Source organism: Protomyctophum bolini (genome assembly GCF_963924005.1).
Source record: "Protomyctophum bolini genome assembly, chromosome: 21".
Classification (NCBI taxonomy): Eukaryota; Metazoa; Chordata; class Actinopteri; order Myctophiformes; family Myctophidae; genus Protomyctophum; species Protomyctophum bolini.
Genome location: NC_137882.1, coordinates 165,001 through 192,500, shown reverse-complemented (window position 1 = coordinate 192,500; position 27,500 = coordinate 165,001). Strand labels below are relative to the sequence as shown.

Below are 27,500 nucleotides of genomic sequence, written 5' to 3'. Positions count from 1 at the left end.
TCAATCATTGTGTATATTCCTGCACTATACCTGCATCGAGTGATCTTGGTACATAGAAGTTGATCTATTGATGATTCTGACCTTCAAAGTACATAATTTTTGTTTTGATTGTATTGCTGTATTGTTCTTTCTGCTTTGGCAATGTAAACGTATGTTTTATCATGCCAATAAAGCCATTTGAATTGAATTGAAAGGCACAGATTCTGTGCGCGGGTAAAGTGCGCGGGGCATCTGAGCAATCATACCAAGTTGATTATATCGATATGTTTTAGCCTGTGTATAGCTGTTGTGAACGCGAAGAGTTGTGTTTATTATTTACCAAGAGCATCGGCTCTATCCGTCATCCATTGCAACTGCAAGACGGCGAGACGCGGTGTGTGTGTGAGAGAGAGAGAGAGTTTATTTTTTTTATATTTTTTTTCACCCCTCTACCGATACGATGCGATTTGATGGAGATTCATCACAATAGAAAGGATTTATATTTAAGCTCTATTAATTTCCCAAAACATGTAAAAATGCATTACATTTAAATTCAAAGCAATTTGTTGTTTTACTGTAGGTTAGTATTATAGCTCTGCATCTCAAACAACCCAACTTATAGAATTATGTAAGTAAACAAAGGGTCTGCTCTCTGCTGGTTATTGTGGAATTGTTAGATTACTAATAATCATAGGCTATAGTATAATAATTATATCTCAAAGGTCAATTTGAGGTTTTGAGTTTAGAGGGTTCAAGAGATTAAAATGTAATAGCCTATGTAATAGCTCAATTAATGTTACCAACATATAAATAGAAAATAAACAAAACAAAAATGACAGGTCACACTCGTAGTGCTGTCAAACAAGTAGTTTAATCTGCAACAGTTTTATAATATAATTGCCTATGTATAGTGGGGGTCCCTGCTTGATCTCTCACTCTCAGCTAAGTGGTCCTTGGCTTGACCTAAAAACATTGAAGACCCTGGCCTGCATGTATTATTAACGTTATAAATACATAGCAGATGTACAAGCTCACAACGCGTCTCATCCACGCCCCGCTGTGAGCTTGTGGATCTGCAATTTTAGGCGTGCGACACCGTCTTGCTGCAGAATATAAATAAGGCTTCTATCCCAGAGAATAGCAGGGGAAAGCTGGACAGTGGAAAGTTGTGGAACGGTTGTAAACGACTTTAAACGCAAGCAGTACACCCAGGTGTGGCGTTGTTGTTGTTGTACACGTGTGTGCAGACTGCAGAAGCTTTCTTTAATTACAAATTGATGATCGCGAGTCGCGACGCAGATTCGCGTCGGAAGTGTGGTACGAGGTGTATTTCCGTAGGATTTCTTTGCTAAAAGTGATTTTTTTGCTTTTTTGGCTTTCATAGGGACCAAACTGTCAGAAAATGATGGGGTTCAAATTTTCCCAACCCCCACCCCTTATTTGGGGGGTCATATATTTTGGGACCTCCCATAATATTACGCCAGACAATTAATGTCCGATTTTCATAATATTAGGGTTGTTTTATAGGTTTTTAAATATTCTGAGTTGATTTATTATTATTACACTTTGAAAGTAGCCAGAATAATCTTTTCTGACTTTAGGTTGGGGTCTTTCTTCACCGGGACCCCCCGGACTCATCTCAGTACTTTCCTCGCTCTGCTCCTGTTCCAGAACAATGTCAAATTAGATAATACTTAAAGCATTAAAAGCTTTTGTAGCTGGGCACTGATTACAAAAATGAGTAGTAGTTAATAGAGGGGGTCTTCCACAGGGGGCCGGGACTAGTTTTTCCCCTATTCTTGCACCCATATATACAGATTTGCAAGTATTTCGAATAGTATTAGAATATCTTGCGTTTATGTAGAGTACTTTGATAGTTTATTAGTATTCTACCATTATTGTTGACAGATGTTACTGCAGGTAATAAAGGTATTGCAACTTCTCACTTTGGGCACGCAGAATGTGTCCATTTATTTCACACACTGCACTCACACTAACAACACCCACACACACACACACACACACACACACACACATACACATACACATACACATACACATACACACACACACACACACACACACACACACCTATCCTCTTAAAGAGTCCATGGTCAATTATGCCTACAATACATTATTTGCAGGATCTATTCATCTTCGTCATCATCATCTTGAATGTCCTCCCTAATAGTGTTGGGACCGTAGCCAAGTTCCCTCAGCCCTATGTTCCCTCAGCCCTATGTTCCCTCAGGCCTATGTTCCCTCAGCCCTATATGTTCCCTCAGCCCTATATGTTCCCTCAGCCCTATGTTCCCTCATTCCAAAACAGAGGGGGGGGGGGGGGCTGTAAGGCATCGATTATACTATAATGCTACCCATACAGTAGTTCACCCTGCAGCAACAGAACACATTACAGATACCAAGTTACAGCAATGACACTACATGGGGTCTAGTCTATCTACTTTGTTATAGCAAATGCTCCACAACAACACAGTGAAACAGTGAACAGTGAAACATTCCTTAAACAGTACTTAATTATCTGTTTTGAATCTCAGGTATGTTTCCATTGCATAGTTGTCTCATCAACCTAGAGTACACACCTTAATGAACTGACACCAACTATTTAAGCTACGTTGACAAACACAAAACTAGTTTAGCTTGTAGAACATCCTGTCTCCTCATGTCCCCAAGTAACACTGTCCTCTGAAAGGCCATCTGCAATAACCTAATATTAAGTATACTGCGCACCCATTCACCTTTGCAGCTAAGTGTCCCTTTCTCGGACTGCAACTGTAGCCTACTTACTGTATAAGACGGAAGACCCATTTATTGAAATCCCAAACATGGAATATACTTGGACCATGCATTATGCCACATATAATGCCTGTCTGGACGGCCACCTGCCAGTATACAGTGGATAACTTCCCAGTCTTTCTGGGTAAGTTGGGTGACTATATAGCTATTTTTACCCTGAAATCCCAATTTTGGGCCTGTCATTATAGGCTAAGAAGAAAGGACAATTGCTGATCTACAAGGTCACAACATGCCGTAATGTGTTGTGAGCTTGTAGATCGGCTTTTCCCCAAAAATAAGTTTTGATAAATGACTTATTTTAAAATGTGTAGCGCAGTGGAATAGAGTAGACACTATGACACGTCAAGAGTCAATTAGTACTATAGGCTATACATTTGTGTTCTGGTAATATCATTGATCACTTGTTTTGCATGTCCGTGGCAAAAATAAAATATTAATGGAAATGTCCATCACATTCACAAGCTGGCAAAGTGATTTCCCCGGGTGCAGATAGCTGCTGTATTATCATGGTTATTGGTGGTGGTGGCAATATTAATAATTTTAGTCTGAATATATCAAATCCTGTTTTGAGGATCACACAAGAATAGCATCACTTTATGGACAAAATAACACCCAAAAGGGTTCATAATTTCAGTCTGCTTGAGGTGTAATGCAGCTTTAAACAAAATAGCAGACAGTGGCACTGGTACATATCTGAACTCATCTTCTCACAGTGCGTGTCAACCACATAGCCGACATTTCTCAGCTTCAATGATGTTTTTCATACCAATCGTTGCATATAAGCATCATGGTTTTGTTATGCGTACACACCCATGGTACTGTGCCAAGAGAACTCACAAATCATTCCTTAAACAGTACTTAATTATCTGTTTTGAATCTCAGGTATGTTTCCATTGCATAGTTGTCTCATCATCCTAGAGTACACACCTTAATGAACTGACACCAACTATTTAAGCTACGTTGACAAACACAAAACTAGTTTAGCTTGTAGAACATCCTGTCTCCTCATGTCCCCAAGTAACACTGTCCTCTGAAAGGCCATCTGCAATAACCTAATATTAAGTATACTGCGCACCCATTCACCTTTGCAGCTAAGTGTCCCTTTCTCGGACTGCAACTGTAGCCTACTTACTGTATAAGACGGAAGACCCATTTATTGAAATCCCAAACATGGAATATACTTGGACCATGCATTATGCCACATATAATGCCTGTCTGGACGGCCACCTGCCAGTATACAGTGGATAACTTCCCAGTCTTTCTGGGTAAGTTGGGTGACTATATAGCTATTTTTACCCTGAAATCCCAATTTTGGGCCTGTCATTATAGGCTAAGAAGAAAGGACAATTGCTGATCTACAAGGTCACAACATGCCGTAATGTGTTGTGAGCTTGTAGATCGGCTTTTCCCCAAAAATAAGTTTTGATAAATGACTTATTTTAAAATGTGTAGCGCAGTGGAATAGAGTAGACACTATGACACGTCAAGAGTCAATTAGTACTATAGGCTATACATTTGCGTTCTGGTAATATCATTGATCACTTGTTTTGCATGTCCGTGGCAAAAATAAAATATTAATGGAAATGTCCATCACATTCACAAGCTGGCAAAGTGATTTCCCCGGGTGCAGATAGCTGCTGTATTATCATGGTTATTGGTGGTGGTGGCAATATTAATAATTTTAGTCTGAATATATCAAATCCTGTTTTGAGGATCACACAAGAATAGCATCACTTTATGGACAAAATAACACCCAAAAGGGTTCATAATTTCAGTCTGCTTGAGGTGTAATGCAGCTTTAAACAAAATAGCAGACAGTGGCACTGGTACATATCTGAACTCATCTTCTCACAGTGCGTGTCAACCACATAGCCGACATTTCTCAGCTTCAATGATGTTTTTCATACCAATCGTTGCATATAAGCATCATGGTTTTGTTATGCGTACACACCCATGGTACTGTGCCAAGAGAACTCACAAATCAAACGCACGTACAGTACACGCAGTCAAGTTGTCTACATTCTACCGATGTTAACCATCTCAAACCCACACCCTAACCTCCCACGGGGAAGCACACCTAAACTGCGGTCATCCTGTTCAAGAGCGTTCATTTGGGCAAGATAGTCGAGCATATTTAAGGAGATCACGAGCAAAGAAATACTTGATGAGTTCCTCTAAGGATGACAAGTAGCCCTCCCAGTCACCTGACCGTCAACAGAAAGACAAAGAGAAAAGAGAAAGACAGCAGCAGCCTGGCTGATCTTGGCTGATCTTTATTTAGCAGCAATATTTGCTACACTTGGGTCTGAGGCACCTTACTTTGAAAATAGCTGATCTACAAGCTCAAACTACAACCTTGTAGATCAGCTATTGTTGGCTAAAGTTCTCCTTGGAAAAGGGATGCTATGGTTCAAGTGGTTTAATGTAAAAAAAAGAAAAAATGATTTGGTGGGCCCCTGTATAGTAACTCTGAGGACCCCCTAGGGGTCATGGGCCCCCTGTGGAAGACCCCTGGTATTGGCTACTACCATTTTTTTTATATCAGAGCCCAGCTACAAATACTTTTATGCTTCATTTATGATCTAATTTGACAATATTCTGGAGCAGGAGCAGAGCGAGGAATGTAATGAGAACTGGAATAGGCCCAGGGGTCAGTCCGGGAGGTCCCAGGTGAGGAAACACCCCTACCAAAAGTAAAAAAAGATTCTTCTGATCACTTTAAAAGTTTAAGAAATCAACTCAGAATGTTTTAAAACATACAAAATAATTCTAATATTATGAAAATCGGACATTAACTGGCTGGCATACTGTTCTGGGAGGTCCCAAATAGATGACCCCCCCAGAAACGGGGTGGGGGTCGGGAAAATTTGAACCCCATCATTTTCTCATAGTTTGGACTCTACAGAACCAAGATCTGTAAAAAAATCAATTTTAGCACAAAAATCCTACGGGAGCTGTTTTTTTGACGCCTCGTACCACACTGGGGTGTGGATCATTAGCAGCACGCAGCGCTACAGTGAAAAGTCAACTGATCGACGGACAGCTATTTTATAAAGCTAAAGGTTGTGCTTCCTTTGTGCGTGGGGTTCACTTCTGTTCGTCGCGGGTGCTCTTTATAGTCTGTTGTCTCAACGTGTCTAGTCTACTCTACGGTGCAGAGTAGCTGCGTGCTCGCAGCGCACAGCCGCACACTGTGCGGAGCTGGCTGCGAGAGACCTTTTTTTTCCTTCCTTTTCTGATGGTACGTTCAATGCGCCTCGGAAACACAGGATAGGGTGAAATTTACCATGAAAAAACAGTGCAACCACGGATTTTACCGGTGCAAGCACTCCGCGAACGATGCATCGAGATTTCACCCGTCAATTTTACCGACACACAGTGAATGAACCGATTCACTCGCATCGCGCACGTCATAATCGATGTATCGATACGTATCGATTATTTTCCACATGCCTAGTGTACACACATGCCCAGTTCAATGCGGGGCAGAGAGGCTATACCGTGTGCGCACTGCGCAGCCTGCATGAACAGAATAGGCTCTGTGCCCCGGCGGTGAGAGGGGACAAACGGCCGTGAGCGGGGCTGCATCCCAGCTCTCTGTACCCCGGCGGTGAGAGGGGACAAACGGCCGTGAGCGGGGCTGCATCCCAGCTCTCTGTACCCCGGCGGTGAGAGGGGACAAACGGCCGTGAGCGGGGCTGCATCCCAGCTCTCTGGAAGTCCGAGTGCGAAATTGCGATTATGCAACAGTTTACCCTAAAACGTACACGTCAACTCAATGTCATTGTAAGGAAGATTTTCGAGCAATAAAATAATTTTTTTATGATACTTTCACCTAGTATGACGCAAAAGGTTACCTCAAAACTAGTAGCCTTTAGTGCGCTAGCCACTCGGCTCGGCTAGATGCTAGGTCACGTCAGAGCCTGAGATATAGTCACGTGTCGTTTGAAACTGTTTTCATTCAGACCACGTGATGTACCTTATCAGCAATGTTAATCTCGGGCCGGGACACTCCCCCTTTAATGGGCCACTTCACCCCGTTTGCAACCAGGTCTTATTTTAATGATGTTTGGGAGACGAGCAACACTTTCCTGGGGTTTTTATGTGGGTAATAAAACGTGTTTTTAGATGTTAGTATTTCCAAGTGTCCATGATGTCATGGACACTGGGGTCACCTACTTCCTGGACTACGTGTTGTATATGTACATATCCACAAGGAGGAGCAGTGCACCAAAGCATTATGGGAATTGTAGGCCTGCAGGATGGAAGTGAAGAATTTGGAAGAATTTATTTATTTTTTAATGCCATTATTGATAGTACAGTATGTGTGGGAGTCTGCCCCCCCCCCCCCCCCCTCCCACCCTGACAAGCACTTGTAATTTTCCTCTGGGTGTGGAGGAACTGGTTCCTTTAAATGGAGGGTCTCTCTCTCTCTCTCTCTCACACACACACACACACACACACACACACACACACACACACACACACACACACACACACACACACACACACACACACACACACACACACACACAGTGACAGTGACAATGGAAAAGACACATTCTCTGTATTCTTCAGTGCGTTGGTGGAATGTTCACATGACGACAATTTGACTAATAACCTGCCTCGTGGTGCCTCGGGGGCCCTGGGGGCCGCTGACGCACCGACAGACGGACAGACAGACAGACAAGACGCACAGAGAGACAGAGAGACAGACGCACCGAGAGACAAGACGCACCGACAGACTGACAGACAGACGCACAGAGAGACAGAGAGACAGACTCACCGAGAGACAGAGAGACAGACGCACCGAGAGACAGAGAGACAGACGCACCGAGAGACAGAGAGACAAGACGCAGCGACAGACTGACAGACAGTCGCACTGAGAGACAAGACGCACTGCCTCCCCAGGCTGGGCTGAGACAGACCCTCCCCAGGCTGGGCTGAGACAGACCCTCCCCAGGCGTTGACACAGACCCTCCCCAGGCTGGGATTGAGGCCTCGTTGTGCACAGACTGGACTCTCTCTCTCGTCCCCACCCACCCGACTCCATGCGAGGTAAGAGAGGACTGATTTTTATGGTTTATTTTATATAGCATATAATACTGCGAGTGTGTGTTTGTTTAGAAATTGGAAACACTTTGCTGGGAAATGTAAGAAAATGTTATATATTACGTCAGTACAGTACAGTACAGTACAGTACAGTACAGTAATTAGGCTGACATATATCGGTATACCTGACATTTCATTAAACTATTGCATCATTCTAGTGAGTGACATATTTCTGTCCTGGTGTTGCTATAATTGGACCTTTCTGGACGTGATATTAATGTTCCCTTAGGTTTAGACCAGTGGTTTTCAACCCTTTTCACATCAAGGTTTATTTATTCAGCATCTGAGCCACGAACCACCATCTGATGACATTTAGCCTCTCAGACCCATCTGAGCCACGGACCACCTTTTTGGGGGGGGGGGGGTCTCCAGGAGTCCAGGACGGCAGAGATTCGGCCGAAACAAGGGACTAAATAATTTTCGCTCCTATGCCACCAAAATGTGGAACACCCTACCAACAGTCATTAAGACATGCAAATCACTTAAAGGGTATGTGAACGGCTGCAATTCCAAACTGGCTCCCGTGGCTCTACGTCTCTAAATGTTATGATGAATTGAACAAGGTGGACCCTCTTGTAAACAAGTGTAATGCTTTATGTTGTCGTCGTCACAGTTGACAGGTTTTTTTATTGAGTTGTGTTGAATATCTGGATTCTGGAAGATAAAAGGATTTATTTTCATCTAATTTAATTTAATGTAACTTGCATGCTCTCTCTCTCTGTCTCTCTCTCTCTCTCTCTGTCTCTCTCTCTCTCTTTCTCTCTTGCTCTGTCTCTCTCTCTCTCTCTCTCTGAAGGTATGTTGTCTCCTGTCTACCTGCTCCTCCTGCTCCCCCTGGTGGCGGCTCAGAGTTATCACTGGGGACCGTGTCCAGACCCCATGATTCAACCCGGCTTCAAGATACAGCCGGTAACACACAGACACACACACACACACACACACACAGACAGGCAGACAGGCAGACAGGCAGGCAGGCAGGCAGGCAGGCAGACAGACAGACAGACAGACAGACAGACAGACAGACAGACAGACGTCATATAGCAACTTTGACGATGGACAATATTGTAATATTTGTAACCAACAGTATCTGGGGAGGTGGTAACTGTAATAGTATTATAATATGTGTATTGTATTGTATTGTATTGTAGTATCTGGGGAAGTGCTATGAGATTGGTAATAGTATTGTAATATGTGTATTGTATTGTATTGTAGTATCTGGGGAAGTGGTATGAGATTGGTAATAGTATTGTAACATGTGTATTGTATTGTATTGTATTGTATTGTAGTATCTGGGGAAGTGGTATGAGATTGGTAATAGTATTGTAACATGTGTATTGTATTGTATTGTATTGTAGTATCTGGGGAAGTGGTATGAGATTGAGAAACTTCCAGCCAGTTTCGAGAGAGGGAAATGCATCGAGGCGAACTACGACATGAGAGCTGACGGGACGATCAGAGTTCTGAACAAGCAGTACTAGTAAGTATGAGTACACAGTACAAGTACATATAAACACACTACTACTGCTACTACTGCTACTGCAGTACTAGTAGTCTAGTAATGAGTACAACAAGCAGTACTAGTAAGTATGAGTACACAGTACAAGTACGTATAAACACACTACTACTGCTACTGCAGTACTAGTAGTCTAGTAATGAGTACAACAAGCAGTACTAGTAAGTATGATTACACAGTACTAGTACGTATAAACACACTACTACTGCTACTGCAGTACTAGTAGTCTAGTAATGAGTACAACAAGCAGTACTATAGTAAGTATGAGTACACAGTACTAGTACGTATAAACACACTACTACTACTGCTACTGCAGTACTAGTAGTCTAGTAATGAGTACAACAAGCAGTACTATAGTAAGTATGAGTACAACACATTCTTTTTGGTCGAGGTTTCATGCGGGGGTCTCAGACTCTCAGTAGCGGAAAAAGTACTCACATTTATTTTTACCTATACTTACTGTAAATGAGCGTGGCGCCTGACATGATGTCACAGACATGATGATGTCACAGACAGACATATGATGTCAATAAATGCAATAAATATATTCCATCTACTCATAAATAAGAAAATACTGCAATGTAAATCTCTCTCTCTCTCTCTCTCTCCCTCTGTGTGTGTCTGTGTCTCTCTCCCAGTAAGGACAAGTGGAGGGTGGCCGAAGGCTCAGCCACCATCGCTGACCCCAGAGACCAGGCCAGGATCGGAGTCAGTTTCTCCTACTGTGAGTCATTATAACCATGGTTACTACTGTAACCATACAGTTTCTCCTACTGTGAGTCATTATAACCATGGTTACTACTGTAACCATACATTCAGTCAGTTTCTCCTACTGTGAGTCATTATAACCATGGTTACTACTGTAACCATACATACAGTCGGTTTCTCCTACTGTGAGTCATTATTTCATTATTTCATTATTTCAACTTCCCTATAAAATAAATAAAAAAATATATTTAGGAAAGTGACAAAAATCATTTAAGTACTTTTGTCATGAATTTAAATGTAGGGGTTAGAGGTTGGGATGTTATTTAATATATTTAATTTGATATTAATGTATTGTGATTAATGAGACCATACTATGACAATACTACAATGAAATGTCTGAACACTAAATAGTTTTCATTGTGGGACTGCAATTTGAACCAATTCGGTAGAATAGCACATAAACAGCAATATATATTCCTAAAAAATGGCAACAAAAAAATACGGGGAAGCAGCTTTTTGCTTCTAAGGGGCTGACGGCATGGAACAAACTCCCACTGTACCTTCGTCAGGCAGCCTCTGTAGTTTAACAAACTCCCACTGTACCTTCGACAGGAAGCCTCTGTAGACATTTTTAAAGCTCAGCTCAAGACCCACTTCTACAACATTGCTTTTAACTGATCTTTTATTTTTTTTGTTATTCATGTCCTCACTGTATTGCATTACTGCTTGTTTTTCTTTTTCATTGTTTGAGCTGCATTTCATGTCATAAAAGGTGCTATACAAATAAAGTTTTATTATTATTATTATTATTATTATATAAGCTTTGAGGGGCGCTATAGATTAAGCCCGTCAGGAACCAGGATAGAAGGTACATCACATCATATGAGGTCATTGTCATAAGACACAGTGGTGATGTCATCATCCAGTCATATGAGGTCATTGTCATGCGAGAGAGAAACCCAGTATGACCTCGTCAGGTCTGTGACTCATGACCAATTGACCAGTTCTCTCTCTCTCTCTCTCTCTCTCTCTCTCTCTCTCTGTGTGTCTGGGTGTCTCTCAGTCACCCCCTACAGCCCATACTGGGTACTGAGCACAGACTACAGCAGTGTGGCGGTGGTCTACTCCTGTACTGACGTCCTCCATCTGTTCCACGTGGACTTCGCCTGGATCCTGGGCCGCTCCCGCTTCCTGCCCTACGCCACGGTCCAGCACGCCAAGGAGATCCTGGTCCGGGAAGGGATCGACGTGTTCAGGATGACCAACACCATCCAGACCGGATGCAGAGACTAGACTAGACGGTGTGGTGGGTTAACTTCTTCAGCCATTCTCTCCTCCTTTTCCTCGCATAGCCTCGTTTGAAGTTCCACTGGTAATGATTTCCTCACGGTGTTATCCTGAGGGGTGCACACCGCTCAGAGCCCTGAGAGGTGCACACCGCTCAGAGCCCTGAGGGGTGCACACCGCTCAGAGCCCTGAGGGGTGCACACCGCTCAGAGCCCTGAGGGGTGCACACCGCTCAGAGCCCTGAGGGGTGCACACCGCTCAGAGCCCTGAGGGGTGCACACCGCTCAGAGCCCTGAGGGCTGCACACCGCTCAGAGCCCTGAGGGCTGCACACCGCTCAGAGCCCTGAGGGCTGCACACCGCTCAGAGCCCTGAGGGCTGCACACCGCTCAGAGCCCTGAGGGGTGCACACCGCTCAGAGCCCTGAGGGGTGCACACCGCTCAGAGCCCTGAGGGCTGCACACCGCTCAGAGCCCTGAGGGGTGCACACCGCTCAGAGCCCTGAGGGGTGCACACCGCTCAGAGCCCTGAGGGGTGCACACCGCTCAGAGCCCTGACGTCACATCATTTGGCGCGATCACACTTTTAGGCCAGCGCAGCCCCCATGCGTAAATCCAGGCTTTCATTTTCCGCGCAGACGAAATGAAAAGCCTGCAGGGTATCGAGGATACTTTCAACCTAATCAATGAAGGCAGAAAAGCTTAACGTTTTTAATTGTGCCTTTATAAATGTGCACTTATTATACATATGACTCTGTATTACTTACTTAATTATACTTACTTGCTCGTACTTGTTACTTACTTGTACTTGTTACTTACTTACATACACTTGTAATTAGTTTGAATTGTATTTACTACTGTAAAACAAGGCTGGATTTAAATCAGATGCACTTTTCTTTTCAGTGGTAAAATCACAGTATTCTATATTTAAATTAAAGCTTTCTTTTTCACTGCGTTGACTTTATTTCATTATTTAAATATGGTCTGGATTATTAAGGGAATACTGTTATAGCCTACTGACCAGTACAACCTCAGTCTGATACTGTTGTACTGACCGGTACAACCTCAGTCTGATACTGTTGTACTGACTGGTACAACCTCAGTCTGATACTGTTGTACTGACCGGTACAACCTCAGTCTGATACTGTTGTACTGACCGGTACAACCTCAGTCTGATACTGTTGTACTGACTGGTACAACCTCAGTCTGATACTGTTGTACTGACCGGTACAACCTCAGTCTGATACTGTTGTACTGACTGGTACAACCTCAGTCTGATACTGTTGTACTGACCGGTACAACCTCAGTCTGATACTGTTGTACTGACCAGTACAACCTCAGTCTGATACTGCACTGACCGGTACAACCTCAGTCTGATACTGTTGTACTGACCGGTACAACCTCAGTCTGATACTGTTGTACTGACCAGTACAACCTCAGTCTGATACTGTTATACTGACCAGTACAACCTCAGTCTGATACTGTTGTACTGACCAGTACAACCTCAGTCTGATACTGTTGTACTGACCGGTACAACCTCAGTCTGATACTGTTGTACTGACCAGTACAACCTCAGTCTGATACTGTTGTACTGACCGGTACAACCTCAGTCTGATACTGTTGTACTGACCAGTACAACCTCAGTCTGATACTGTTGTACTGACCAGTACAACCTCAGTCTGATACTGTTGTACTGACCAGTACAACCTCAGTCTGATACTGTTGTACTGACCAGTACAACCTCAGTCTGATACTGTTGTACTGACCAGTACAACCTCAGTCTGATACTGTTGTACTGACCAGCTGGTATGCATGCAGGGCAGTTGAGTGATATCTAACGAGCACTTCCAAACTCCAGCACTTAGAAAAATAATCATCTGCAAGGACACAAAGTAGCTCATAACATGTCTACGGTGGATTTCTATGAAACAAACACTTTGACGATAGAAAGAGAATAATTCAAGCTTTCCGTACAGCTGCAATGTTGGTAAGTTTGACATTAATACAATCAGAGAGGACTTTTCTGTCTGGATGAATGAGCTGCCATTGGAAGTCGAACCTTGTTAGCACCTGGATATGGTAAGATGGCCACGGTGTGCATGGAGAATACAACCGGAGCTGTAAGCTTCTGTAGGTTATAGAGTTACATCTAGAGGAATTCAACCGGCAATGAAAACACACACACACACACACACACACACACACACACAGCCTCATACAAGGACATGATTGTGTATGAGGTGTGTGTGTGTGGCAATGTCTGCGTGCAGTGCGGCACTGCATGCGTGTGTAGCAATGTGTGCGTGCATAAATGTGTGTGCGTGTGAGTGTGGGTGCGTGCCTCCCTGCCTGTGTGTGTGTGTGTGTGTGTGTCTGTGTGTGTGTGTGTGTGTGTGTGTGTGTGTGTGTGTGTGTGTGTGCGTCCTGAGCTCCACACATGCACAGACCTCTCTGGACCTTCAGACTAACAGCATCTCCTTCTGCAGCGTCGGAAATCCTACAGGTAAAGAAATATATTTATTTATATATTTATACCAGCATATAGAACTGTTTTAACATGTAAATAAAACTTCAATATATTTAAATACTAAGTCCTCAGAAATAAGACCATGCACAATTAACTAAATACGGAATATTTCTGCCCTATTGCACACAATGCAAAGTATATATTGGGACTATAGCAGGGCTGTCCGTGCATGGTTGAACGTGACACTTTGCTACTGTATGCTCATGCACTTTATTTATAAATCCAGGACATAAATATTATTCTTTATATAGAACAAGAAGTTGCTCAGTGTTAAACAGTGACGGTGGAATTTGGCCTGACGTCGAAATTTAAAAAATGTCTTCAAAATACTGACAGTTTTCTGAAAAACCTCATGTTTCTGTATCAGTGGTGCTCAAACTATTTCATGTCAAGAACCCCAAAAATTATAATGTAATCGATCGCTGCCCCCCATCTGAAAATATGTTGTTCCAGGGACAACATATCCCAGAAGCAAAGATTTGAGTTAAAATGTTCACTCTGTAATATATTCAAAGATTTAAGGCACATTTTCACTATTTAAAAAAATAAATAGCAGACCTACAAGCTCATAGCGCGGCACTCGGTGCCGCGCTATGAGCTTGTAGGTGTGCTATTCTTTGAAAAGCTTGTAGATCTGCTACTTTCCAATAGCTAAAGTATCATGCTTTAAAACACCAGGTTGTGTTCCTTATAGGAGAAGGAGATGAAGTGGTGCGTTGTGCTCGCTGTCGTCCTCTGTGTCGTCGCCTGTCGTCTCGGCGGTGAGTCGATATTGTTTTCTTTTAATATATATTTTTTATCTCACAATTTTGTAACCCATTTTTCACCCCTGTGTCAATTATCTAATGTGATCCTGGGCTCTACACACCCTCCGCCAACCTAGTCCCCATATATGGGGGGGACTAGGTATGTACTATGGGGGACATGGGAGGAAACCACCTAACCTTTTGAGGTTTTTGATTTTTTTTTACACCATAAATCAGTGCTGTTGAACACCTCACACATCACTAACTCCCCCTCTCAAAGTCTGCTATAAAGCAGCTAACTCCACCACCTCTCCCCCTCTCAAACTGTCTGCTAAAGCAGCTGACTCCACCACCTCTCTCCTTCTTTTGTAAAAAAGTGTCTTTATGTATGAAGTGTATTTTGTGAATTGCCCTTTGACCCCCTTGAAAACGAGATGGTTCATCTCAAGGGATTGTTCCTAATAAAGAATTTCAGACAAATATATATATATATATATATATATATATATATATATATATATATATATATATATATAATACATGGACAGTAAATGAAAGCTTCTAGTGTGACCAGTAATACAAAGCTGACATAATATATTATTTTATATTGCACACATACATGTGTCATTTTAAAAGTGCTCAAATTTAAAGACACAAAATGCTTTACATAAATATTTATTTCCATACATGGTAAATAAATAGTGCTGCATCCTGTTATTACAGGAAGTGCTCTGTCTTGTACCGCATGCTGTTACACAAAGAGCACTCTGTGTGTGTGTGTGTGTGTGTGTGTGTGTGTGTGTGTGTGTGTGTGTGTGTGTGTGAGTGAGTGAGAGAAGCTCAGTTTTCATTTCTCCTGATCATGAATCCTGTCTTTGTGCGTGGAACGTTATGTAATGACCAAGAATGTCTCTCTCTCTCTCTCTCTCCACACAGAGGCCAGAGTCATCGTTCCAGAAGGAGGTATATATTCATATATATTCAAACATTTCCCACTTTTACACACATTATTTTATACTTTGCAACATTAACCTATTAGGCAAAGCATGGCAAGGCAGTTGTATTTATTTGTCCAACACATTATTTCAACGGCAAGGCCTACTCCTCCCATTGTTTATTTCGGTAGCCTGTATTGTTTCTCTGTGGGTCACATGCTCCTTCCTCTCTATAGTTCCATATGACCAGGCCCCTCCATGTTGTTTCCTATAGTTCCATATGACCATGGGCCCCTCCATGTTGTTTCCTATAGTTCCATATGACCATGGGCCCCTCCATGTTGTTTCCTATAGTTCCATATGACCAGGCCCCTGCTGTTCCCTACTGGCCGTACTCCACCTCAGACTTCTGGAACTATGTGGAGTACTTCCGCTCCATCGGAGCGTACAACCACATCAACGAGATGGCGCGCGCCTTCTTCGCCCACCAGCACCTCGGAGACACGCTGGGCTACGAGACCAACGAGGGACACGAACACTGAGGACGGACCTGACCAGACGAACACTGAGGACGGACCTGACCAGACGAACACTGAGGACCGACCTGACCAGACGAACACTGAGGACCGACCGGACCGGACGAACACTGAGGACGGACCATGAGACTAGACGGACACTGAGGACGGACACCGATGGACGAGACGGGGCATCGCTTTGGAGTTGGATAGGGCAGAAGGGGGTAGAAGACTTGATTGATTGATTGACTGACTGAATTATTAGGCAGAAATGTAATTAGTACAGGGTACAGTCAAACAGAAATGTAATTAGTACAGGGTACAGTCAGATATAAATGTAATTAGTACAGGGTACAGTCAAACAGAAATGTAATTAGTACAGGGTACAGTCAGATATAAATGTAATTAGTACAGGGTACAGTCAGATATAAATGTAATCAGTACAGGGTACAGTCAGATATAAATGTAATCAGTACAGGGTCAGTCAGACAGAAATGTAATCAGTACAGGGTCAGTCAGACAGAAATGTAATCAGTACAGGATACAGCCAGACAGAAATGTAATCAGGGTACAGTCAAACGTCCATAAGGAATCACCGGGAAAAGGTCCTTGCGGTCTTGTTTCCATTCAGGTCCTGGTCGGTATACTCAATTCATAATCATGACATGAAATGCAAGTCATCATAAAAAAGGTGTGTACAGTTTGGGGAAAAAGGGAGGGGGGTTTTAAAGAGGGGGGGTGGGGTGGGGTGGGGGGGTAGTCACTAAGGGAGGAGTTGTAGAGATACATAACACACACACACACACACACACACACACACACACACACACACACACACACACACACTTAATTAATCATTAATTATAATTAATTAACTTCAAATGCTTTGATGAAATAGGTTAATGGAACAGATATTATGTTTAAATGTATAAATATGAACACTTGTACACAAGGTTGTATGGCAGACTAACTTTAAATATTCTAATGTATAGCCTACTGTATGTGTACAATTCATGTTTAATAGACTAACTTTAACTAATCCAGTGTAATAATGAACTGTTGTCTTTAGTTTAGTAACAGCCCATATATTCTCTTTCACAGAGCTGTGCAGCGCCAGCATTATGTGCAATATCAAATAAAATAAGCTTAATTTCGGTGGCTGTTGTTTTTGCAATTGCTTTAATCGAATTTACATATTTTTGAGGGGCGTGCGTGATGTAACTGTAAACACAAACATTAGATGAAATTGATATTTGACAATAAATGACCAGCTTTGAGTGTTTGTGTGAACAGAAACATTGAAGGTAGGCATATATGTTTCTGTTTACACAAACGCAAATTGTCATTCCACTGAAAAATATGAAAACAATGTATTTTAAATAGATATATGGTCAACATTATTGGGTTTGTCTTGTCTTGTTCTTGGAGGTGGGTTTGGATTTGGGGTTTTCCTTTTTTAAATAACAGTTATTTTAAATATTAGATCGTGTTGCCAACGAGATCTTCTACTTTATGTGAGTCGGACAGAATTGACTGTTTTAGCCTGTAACACGTCGGACTTTGTTGAGGGCATTATTATATCTACGGTTGAGGGAGTCCGTCGGACATAATTGACTGTTACACCACCAGGCGGTTTGTTTACCCAGAGCGACCAGGAGCTACAGCCGCACTGTTAGCACTGTTAGCTGCTAACAGAACAACAACACTGCTCTAGTCTAAATTAAAAAACTACCTGTAGTCTAACTAACTATAACTACTCCTCTAGTCTAACTACCCAACAGTCCTAAGGCTGCTGATGATGAAACCTGCGGTGGACGAGATGTTTCCGGAGGGAGCGGGTCCGTATGTGGACCTGGACGAGGTTAGTTCACCGTCTGTTCCGTTTAATATATATATTATATACACTTATATAAGTAATATATAGTTATATAGATATATTAGTGATGTTAGAGATGTTTCCAGAGGGAGCGGGTCTTTATGTGGGCCTGGACGAGGTTAGTTTTGATTGATTGATTGATTGAAGTATTTATTGACAGTACAAAGACTGTTAACTGTGAGTGGACGTAAAGCATTACACTTAATTGTTTACCACTTGTTTGTTCAATTCATCATAACATTTAGATGCGTACAATATACACTTCTATTTAGCCAACAACAGGAATTCATCATAAAGGAGGTAAAAAGAAATACATAGAATTAATAAAATGCAAAATGTTAGAAATTGATTTAAATTACACTCTCCCAACGCGCCGTGAGCTGCTTGCTGTAAATGCTGAAGGTAAAGAGTAGCTACTGATGAATTCATATCATATCTTCTGATGAATTGAACATGGTGGACCCTATTGCAAAGAAGTGTAATGCTTTATGGTGTCGTACACACACAGTCGACAGTCTTGCAGTGATGTAAATTGTAAATAGGTTTTTCAATGTAATGAGTCCCAGGATGCAGGGATGGTCTTTTAGAAATGAGTCCCAGGGACAATTTATGAGCCCCACTTCATCCACTTGAGGAGTTTTGCCATTTTTCTCTTTACAAATTGCAGAATTTAACTCCCATTTCATTTTATATCGTAATAATTTGGTTATATTCATGTAGAAAACAGAAGAAGAAATGATTATTATAACTAAAGCTATAGCAAAATTAGCCCTGGTCCAATGCTTACAGCGAGTGTCTCTCTGACGCCTTGTGGAAGTACCTTCCACAGCCCACTGGTCATATTTCCACTCCCGTGCGCTGTTTTTTTAATACCAGCAAATAAACAAAACGACGTAACCACTTACCGAAATAAAGCCTGCTAGACCTTAAGGTAAAAGTCTATTCTCGAACCTGGGAAGCGTCTCAGGTCCCCAGTTTCTCTCTAAAATGCACTATTTTAATCATTAAATAAAATGAATCCAGCCAGACCCAAACCCGGAAATGCCATAGTAGAAGAAATGACTCTGCCCGGTAAATTCAGTGTACATTGCGTTATTAAAATGACACAAAGTGCATTTTAGAGAGAAACTGGGGACCTGAGACGCTTCCCAGGTTCGAGAATAGACTTTTACCAAGGTCTAGCAGGCTTTATTTCGGTAAGTGGTTACGTGGTTTTGTTTATTTGCTGGTATTAAAAAAACAGCGCACGGGAGTGGAAATATGACCAGTGGGCCACAGAGAGAGACACTCGCTGTAAGCATTGGACCAGGGCTATAGCAAAATAAACTAGGATTAAAAACAGTACAGTAGTACAGTAGTGCATCCCGTGGATGCAGAGGTTGTTGTTTTATTGTGTCCCTTAACTATAAAACTGTGTTTTGGAATGCACAAAATGCACCCGATTTTTATCTCTGGTCTTGTATTGAGTTGTGCTTGAAATGAACTGTAGCTCAGGTCCATAGCTCTAATGCCCTATAGCCTTGGGCATTAGAGCTATGAAACTGAGCTACATTAAGTTGTACTGTAGCGCTGTTCCATAGCTCTAATGCCCTAATGCCTTGGGCTAGTACTATTATTATAGTAATACAGGACATAGTAAAACTATAGTAAATAGGCCTGTTTTATGAGATTAGAGATTATAGTTGTGAAATCTTATTAGGAATTACTGTACAATTACAGATTACAGTCAGACCAGTGTTGTTTCCGTCGACTAAAACCAAGACCAAAAGAATTCCGTCGACCACCTTTTTCCACTGATGTATCGACAATTTCGTCAACAGATATTAAAAACTAGACAAAAATGTTAGGAAGGGACCAGTGGACGAGAGATCCAGTATGAGTCATTTTACACTTGTTTCATCCAAGTGTTGGTTGCATGCTGAAAATAGCAGATCTACAAGCTCACAACACTGCGACTAATACTATACATACTACTACACTATACTATACCACTATATATATATATAATAATTATACTAATATATGATATTATGTAACAATAGTGAAGGTGCTTCTACCCTCCCGAGGACTGGCTCTGAGGCGAGACTAACCGCAATTTGCAACACTAGATTTAATAATAATAATAATAATAATGGGAGTTGCAATAACCTCCAGTGACATCACATTCATCCAAATAGACGTCTGCGATGTATTATACAACGTCAAACCCGCCAACATCGCAGCCGTAGGGAAAACTTTAATTATCCTCTTTCAATCTGCCGAGCGTTTGTTTCATAAAAATCCACCGTAGACATTTTATGAGCTACTTTCTGTCAAGAAATTCTGTGCAGGTGATACGTCTGTTCTGTTTGGTATGTCTGTGCTGTTTCTACGTCTGTTGCTGTTTACTTTATGACTAATAAACTATTCTTTCAATAATAATATAAATAACAGGTTGTAATATTCTATGTTGCAGGCAGGGGGCAGCAGTGGACTACTCATGGACCTGGCAGCCAATGAGAAAGCAGTTCACTCAGACTTCTTCAATGGTAAACACTGTTTACAGATCTGTGTTCCATAGCACTGATTTATAAACCCACACACCATAAAGCACTGATTTATAAACCCACACATAAAGCACTGATTTATAAACCCACACATAAAGCACTGATTTATAAACCCACACACCATAAAGCACTGATTTATAAACCATAAAGCACTGATTTATAAACCCACACACCATAAAGCACTGATTTATAAACCCACACACCATAAAGCACTGATTTATAAACCCACACACCATAAAGCACTGATTTATAAACCCACACACCATAAAGCACTGATTTATAAACCCACACACCATAAAGCACTGATTTATAAACCCACACACCATAAAGCACTGATTTATAAACCCACACACCATAAAGCACTGATTTATAAACCCACACACATAAAGCACTGATTTATAAACCCACACACCATAAAGCACTGATTTATAAACCCACACATAAAGCACTGATTTATAAACCCACACACCATAAAGCACTGATTTATAAACCCACACATCATAAAGCACTGATTTATAAACCCACACACCATAAAGCACTGATTTATAAACCCACACACCATAAAGCACTGATTTATAAACCCACACACCATAAAGCACTGATTTATAAACCCACACATAAAGCACTGATTTATAAACCCACACACCATAAAGCACTGATTTATAAACCACTGAAAACAGTTCCTTGCAGTCTTGTTTCCATTCAGGTCCTGAGTAATCAATTCTTAATCATGAAAAGTCACATGACGAATAACAAATTATCATAAAAGGTAAAAAAATAAATATATATAAGCAGCCTTCATGAAAGCAGTGACGCACAAATAATTAGGCTTAATAAAACATCCCACCGTAACAAGTCAACTGCCTGAAACAGGCATTACCTCTCCATCACATAAAAATATATATACCGGTAATCCAAACTCCTCTGTCAATTGTAAACGAACGGTAACATGAATGAACTCTTCAAGACACTTGTCAGAAATAAAATCAACCACGGTTGATTTGATTGATCATAAAGTTAATGTGACTGTGAGTGTGTGTATGGGAAAAAATATATAAACTTCACAGATTATAGATCACTTGGAATTATAACAATCTGTTGAGTATTGCCTGAATAATGCCACTAGTGAAATCCCATTTTTTATCGACATGCAATGCCGATGGAGAAATCCCACATAGTTAAATTACCTAGTCATGCTGCATGCGCTGTTGGTCGATGAAGAATTATAATCCAAGGTTTGTCAATCATATTATGTTTATGGTTGAAAGTAAACCATAATAAGTAAACTTTAAGAAGAGATCTGCAGTCATTGTGCTGCAGACAGTGCAGAGTGCATGAGAGCAGCTCCGCCTGCTAATTGAGTTGACATTTGCGCAACTTCACTGCATGGCATTACAGTAATTAGTTATTTGCCAGCACCTGCTCCAATATAGGCCTAAATCAAACTTTATTTATATAGCACATTTAAATTGCAATTACAATTGCGCATCGATAAAAGTTGGGATTTTATAGTGGCATTATTCAGGCAATACTCAACAGATTGTTATAATTCCAAGTGATCTATAATCTGAAGTTAATATTTTAATTTTCGTGTAAGTAATGTTTTTATATGACTTATCAAACATGGTAGCCTATATTTAATGTCCACTGAGCTGTGGTGCATGCGCTTGCATACACTCTCAATTAGGGATTTTCCCAGCTGTCCTTTTCACTCTCGTGTAGCCTACAACCTTTATTCAAATAAGGTATTTTAAAATGCAACCACACTTTCGATTTATTTTTCCTGGCTCCTGGGACTGCAGCTGCACTTGTTCAGTTGACTTCCTTGTTGTTAACACGGGGGAAAGAGGAGGCGTTGCGAGGTGCTGCGAGGCGCAAGCGTGGCTCGCGGACCAAATGGGGCCGTCTCGTGGACCAAAAGCGGACGCTTTTTTAAAAATTACTATTCGATTCAAAATTTAAAAATCGATTCCCGTGCGTATCGATTGAACGTCGATTAATCCATTTTTTGCCCTAACAGACAGACAGAGTCACTGAGCACAGCTGTCCTGTGCTCTCATTGGCTGTAATACAGGCTTTTTCATATTCAATTCAATTCAATTCAATTTTATTATAGTGTCAAATCACAACAAGTTGTCTCAAGACACTTTACAACCAACAAAGATCCACCCAGAGCCAAATGTCCAGCCAAATATCAACCCTGCTAGATATTCAGAAACGGTCTGGAAGGCGTTCGGCGAGCGCTTTTATCGGCGCCACATCTTCTATCGCAGAGCCTTTCACACACAGTGATCAAAGCCACGATCTTGCGTCAGATCGGGAGTTTTGTCAGCGAGCTCCAAAAAGGGTCCCAGACAGCTTAATGGGAGCGAATATCGTGCAGTGTGTGTACGAGTCATTACACACGCACACTAACAACCACCAAGCAGGATGTTGTGCACACACGCACACACACACACACACACACACACACACACACACACACACACACACACACACTCACACACACTTTATGATAATGGGTTTTCCATCTTGCAGCGTCGGCTGTCTCTGTCGGGTGGAAACCATGTATGTCCAAAACTGTTGTAGGGGAGGGGAGGAAAGAGGAAGATAAAGTCGTTTTATGGAGGTAGTTAGACTCAGTCTCAGCAGGACACCTCGCCAGTCAGCCGCTTTGAACACACACGGACACACACACACACGCACACACACACGCACGCGCGTGCACACGCACACACACACACACACACACACACTAAGGTCTTGTTTGTAATAACGCTGAGCAGCTCCATACGTGTCACAGACTCGGCTCAAACGGTTTCATGACAAGAAGCCCCAAAATGGAAGGTATCTGGCCGTGGATAATAACTTCTGGGGGTCCTTGACATGAAATATCGAGAACCACTGATATAGAAACATGAGGTGTTTCAGAAGACATTTGTAGAATCTATTGTCGGGCCCTAAATGGGTTAATGATTCTAACCCTGTTCTCTCCATCTCCATCTTCATCTTCATCTCGTTCAGATTTCGAGGACCTGTTTGACGACGATGACCTTCAGTGATGATGATGATGATGATGAAGACGTCTGAAGTAGGGTTGGGATCCCGAACCGGATCCAGGACATCAAAGGAATCTGGAATCCGGTTCCGTCAACATTTCCAACCGTCTCCGGAGCCGTGTTTTGTTTTTATCCCACTGTCAGTCAGAGCTGGTATGACGTCATGATTACTATCACTTAGAGAGAAACGGAGTGCAACACATGGAACCAAATGGAACCGTTCCAAACTATCCTTTAGCTGGGGACCCCCTGGAGCTCCCTCAGGGACCCCTGGGGGCCCCCGGACCCCACTCTGGGAACAACTAAAGCAATAAGCCACGAGAGGTGTCAGGTTAACGTTTACAACGTCTGGGAGGCGTAGGCAGACCCGCTGGGGCCTCCAGTGACTTATTGCTTTTCTAAAACGGTTACAAACAAATAGCAATAGAGCACCGAAGTCTGACGTCACTTTCAGTAGAGGGCGTCAGTCCCCAGGTTCATGTATTTTTTTTAGTTGCATTGAAATCGCCATAGGAGGATGTTTAGATTTTAGATCGCTTCATATAAGAACTGTGTTTGAAAAATAAACATGTCACCCCGGCCGCTTCACTCATATGGATATGAAGAATCAACTGACTGAGAGAAAACGCTAATGTTACTGCTGCTGAATTAGTTAGATTTTCGCTAGAAGCAGACTGTATCATATATGAGTGACTGACTGTCGCAAACGATACAGAGACACCTCCCTGACAATAACGCAGAGACAGCTTGTTTATTTTTGGACCACAACGCTTATAGTAGACGATATTAAGATCACCCCCATGTTGTTCTCCATAGAGAAATTACTTCCGCGAAACCAGGGGAATCGAAGGGATGAGCGAGTTACGTCAGGACTTCGGTTCTCTATATTAACCTCATAAAACTATTAAACTCACAAAAGTAGCTACGCTTTGCGCCACCAGAGCGAGACACACACTTCCTTGTTTTTGCTCGGCAAGTATAGGCTATGTGACGGGAGAATAGCGCTTGATGTCTTTACGGGGCTGCCTGGAGCCACACAGTCCTATGAGCCGGGCGGTGCTTAGACGCCCGCACGGCCAGCGTGTGTTAAGGCAATCAAGCGCTCCCCTTCCCCAGTTCAGCTACAGAGATGCAGGATGATACAACGTGATTATCGGTGAAATTGAACGGTCCAGTAACCAGCCAATCAGAATCAAGTATTTGGACTAACCGTTTTAGAATTATATAATCTGTGAAACTGTGAAAACAAGATCTAACCCTAACCCCCCCCATCTCAAATAAAGCTTTTTTTGTGTAAAAGAGTCGCATAGTCTCTTGAATAGTTTTAATTTAGTTTTTGTCACATTTTAGTCACCTTGGAATGTTTTAGTGTTAGTCTAGTTTTAGTCGACTATTTTCTACAGTTGATTTCGTCTGTACTTGATGCCGTCGTAATGACGCGAGACGCGTTGTGAGCTTGTAGATCTGCTATTTTCAGCGTGCAACTAATTGTATAAAATGACTTATACTGGATCTCTTGTCCACTATAGTCCCTTCCTAACATTTTAGTCTTTAGTTTTTATTCGTAGCTCATAGTTTCAGTCTTAGTTTCCATTTCGTTTTTTTATCAGTGAAAACGGGTTTAGTCGACGAATTGTTATATTGTTTTGGTCTTGGGTTTTAGTCGAGGAAAACAACCCTGCTGTGGAGTGGACCAGGTGTTGCATCACCCCCCCCCCCCCCCCCCACATTCCTGCGTCTGAGTAAATTATTAAGTTTGAGTTTTGGTGTTTTCAGTCGTGTTGGAATCCGTCCGGGCGTTTGGATTGCAGGTTCCTGTCGGCTCTGAGCGAAACGAACACCTGTTTAACGAAACGTAATTACACACGAGATACAGTTTAACGTTGGCGCTAAACGTCTGCTCTGTGGCGGCGGGGGGCTTTTTAATAACATTGCCATTGTGGAGGTAAAATGGTTTGTTGGAATGTCGATTGCCAGGGACGTGTTGGGAGGGGTGGGGGCTGAAATCCCCACTTTTGGACAAAGATAGCGAAAATAGCAGATGTACAAGTTCTGACACGTTGAGAACTTGTGGTAATTTTAACGTGCCGGTCCGGGGATAGGAACTATAGCGACCTTCCGATATCAAGACCGCTCCGCAAACCGTTCGGCCACCGCTGCCTGCCTGATGACATTTTGCATGTCTTTCACCATGCAGCGGGAATCGAACCCAGGACCTTCTATAGCTGTGAGGCGACAGCACTCGCATCCAAAGATGAGATTTCTCTTATTTTATTGATTTCTATTATAGGACACAATCAGTATCGGCCAAGAACAAGCCTTATCGGAACGGTCTAAAAAGAATCCAGATTATATGATCGATTTTCATCAGTAAAAATAAATAAAAATGAAAAATCGTCAGTACAGGCTATGTTTTGATTGATTTAATACTTTATCAACAGGCTTTGGGCCAATAGGGCCTATAGGCTTGTTTCCATTGCGGTCCTTTGTAGAATATCAGAATCGGTCAGAATCGGTAACGGCAGAAATTACCCTGTAAATAATCGGTCAGGGTTGGGGTCATAATTTAATATTCGTGCAGCCCTAATTTCTATTGGTGAAAATGTTCCCTCTCGTTGATTATGATTATTTTCCCAGATTGCGTTTTCTTTCCCTGGAACATCATATTTTCAGATGTGGGTCGGTGGCCAATTACAGATAATTGACATGAAATAGTTTTTTGAACCACTGATACAGACACACGAGGGTTTTCAGAAAAATGTCTTCCCAGGTCAAAATGGTTTAAGAGTCAAGACCTGCGGTCATTTTTGTACCTTGAATTAGAGCAGACACAGCTTATTTAGTTATTTTTTAGTATAGCCCATTTTGGGCAGGAACCCCTTTTGGTGTTAGCATTATGTTATGCTTTAGCTATTGATCTACAAGTTCGTAGCGCGCCACCGAGTGGCGCGCTACGAACTTGTAGGTCTGCTATATTTGGAAAAAAAAAACGACATAGAAACATAGCTTTTTCAGAAAACTGTCAGGATGTAGAAGACATTTTTAGAATCTGATCTCGGGTCAAAATGGGTTCAAGAGCATCTCTAGACGCAGTTATTATAGTTATTTAGACGCAGCCTTTTAGGGACAGTTGTGTTTGTTACAGACTGGCTCTGCAGTGCAGGTCCAAACACACTTTAACTTCACAGGAGGAAACAACTGTACATTATGGAATTCCTCATGTGCAGACCAGCTGTCCCTGTTCTCTCTCTGTGTGTGTGCGTGTGCGTGTGTGCGGCTGTGGTTTGGCCCTCAGAAGTGCTTATGTGGCACCTTGACTCTCAGTCTCTCTCCTTCATTACTTCCTTCTGTTTTCTCCTCTTAATCCCTCCATCATTTACCTCTTTTCTGCTGATCCCTCCATCATTCTCCTGTGTTCTGGATCGTGACAAATCATGACAATGAACACAATGTTTTGGGGCCGATCAAATCATTAGAAAGAAGAAAAGAAAGTCAGGAGACAACACTATTTGTTTTGTTTTTCGTCTTATAAATTATTTGATCGGCCCCAAAACATTGTGTTCATTGTCATGATTTGTCACGATCCCAGTTGGCTTTGTCCGCGGCGTAACCGTCTTTAAATAAATTAAATAAGAAGTGCCGATGGGAGAATGCATTGGGGTTTCATTTCCTGGGCCACTCGTTTTTCTGAAAGGGGGAGGGACTGCGGCGCTCTATAGAGGCTGCCTGTCTGTCCCTCAGTGGTAGTGTAGATGTCTATGGAGGCTGCCTGTCTGTCCCTCAGTGGTAGTGTAGATGTCTATGGAGGCTGCCTGTCTGTCCCTCAGTGGTAGTGTAGATGTCTATGGAGGCTGCCTGTCTGTCCCTCAGTGGTAGTGTAGATGT

The 27,500-nt window shown here is 42.2% G+C and overlaps 3 protein-coding genes across 4 annotated transcripts in view; all 3 read left to right on the top strand.

Moving 5' to 3' along the window:
- The window catches only part of cops9 (COP9 signalosome subunit 9), a 69,545-nt gene extending 44,629 nt beyond the window's left edge, over positions 1-24,916 (top strand). Inside the window, exons 2-4 of one of the 2 annotated variants that reach the window (XM_080794350.1) lie at positions 17,811-17,995; positions 20,466-20,538; positions 23,581-24,916. In XM_080794350.1, coding sequence (XP_080650476.1) covers positions 17,930-17,995; positions 20,466-20,538; positions 23,581-23,618 — 177 coding nt within the window. In that variant the 5' untranslated portion in view covers positions 17,811-17,929 and the 3' untranslated portion in view covers positions 23,619-24,916. Of the gene's footprint in view, positions 1-17,759; positions 17,996-20,465; positions 20,539-23,580 lie in introns of those variants that run through there. The other variant, XM_080794349.1, reaches the window with a different exon arrangement.
- apodb (apolipoprotein Db) overlaps positions 7,822-27,500 on the top strand; it is a 50,513-nt gene continuing 30,834 nt past the window's right edge. The window contains exons 1-5 of the mRNA XM_080794348.1: positions 7,822-7,851; positions 8,702-8,814; positions 9,261-9,382; positions 10,057-10,142; positions 11,190-11,429. Coding sequence (XP_080650474.1) covers positions 7,845-7,851; positions 8,702-8,814; positions 9,261-9,382; positions 10,057-10,142; positions 11,190-11,419 — 558 coding nt within the window. The 5' untranslated portion in view covers positions 7,822-7,844 and the 3' untranslated portion in view covers positions 11,420-11,429. The remainder of the gene's footprint in view (positions 7,852-8,701; positions 8,815-9,260; positions 9,383-10,056; positions 10,143-11,189; positions 11,430-27,500) is intronic.
- Positions 13,826-17,292, top strand: otos (otospiralin). The gene is made up of 4 exons (XM_080794399.1): positions 13,826-13,914; positions 14,633-14,699; positions 15,621-15,647; positions 15,974-17,292. Exons 1-4 carry the CDS (start codon positions 13,849-13,851, stop codon positions 16,159-16,161), a joined length of 348 nt encoding a protein of 115 aa, XP_080650525.1. The 5' UTR covers positions 13,826-13,848; the 3' UTR covers positions 16,162-17,292.

Bases quoted from the DNA above. Each gene is read 5' to 3' on its own strand.
- otos (XM_080794399.1), top strand. From the start codon at position 13,849: ATGCACAGACCTCTCTGGACCTTCAGACTAACAGCATCTCCTTCTGCA. The intron at 14,700-15,620 runs GTGAGTCGATAT...CTCTCCACACAG, and splicing joins CGTCGCCTGTCGTCTCGGCG to AGGCCAGAGTCATCGTTCCA. The intron at 15,648-15,973 runs GTATATATTCAT...TGTTTCCTATAG, and splicing joins AGTCATCGTTCCAGAAGGAG to TTCCATATGACCAGGCCCCT.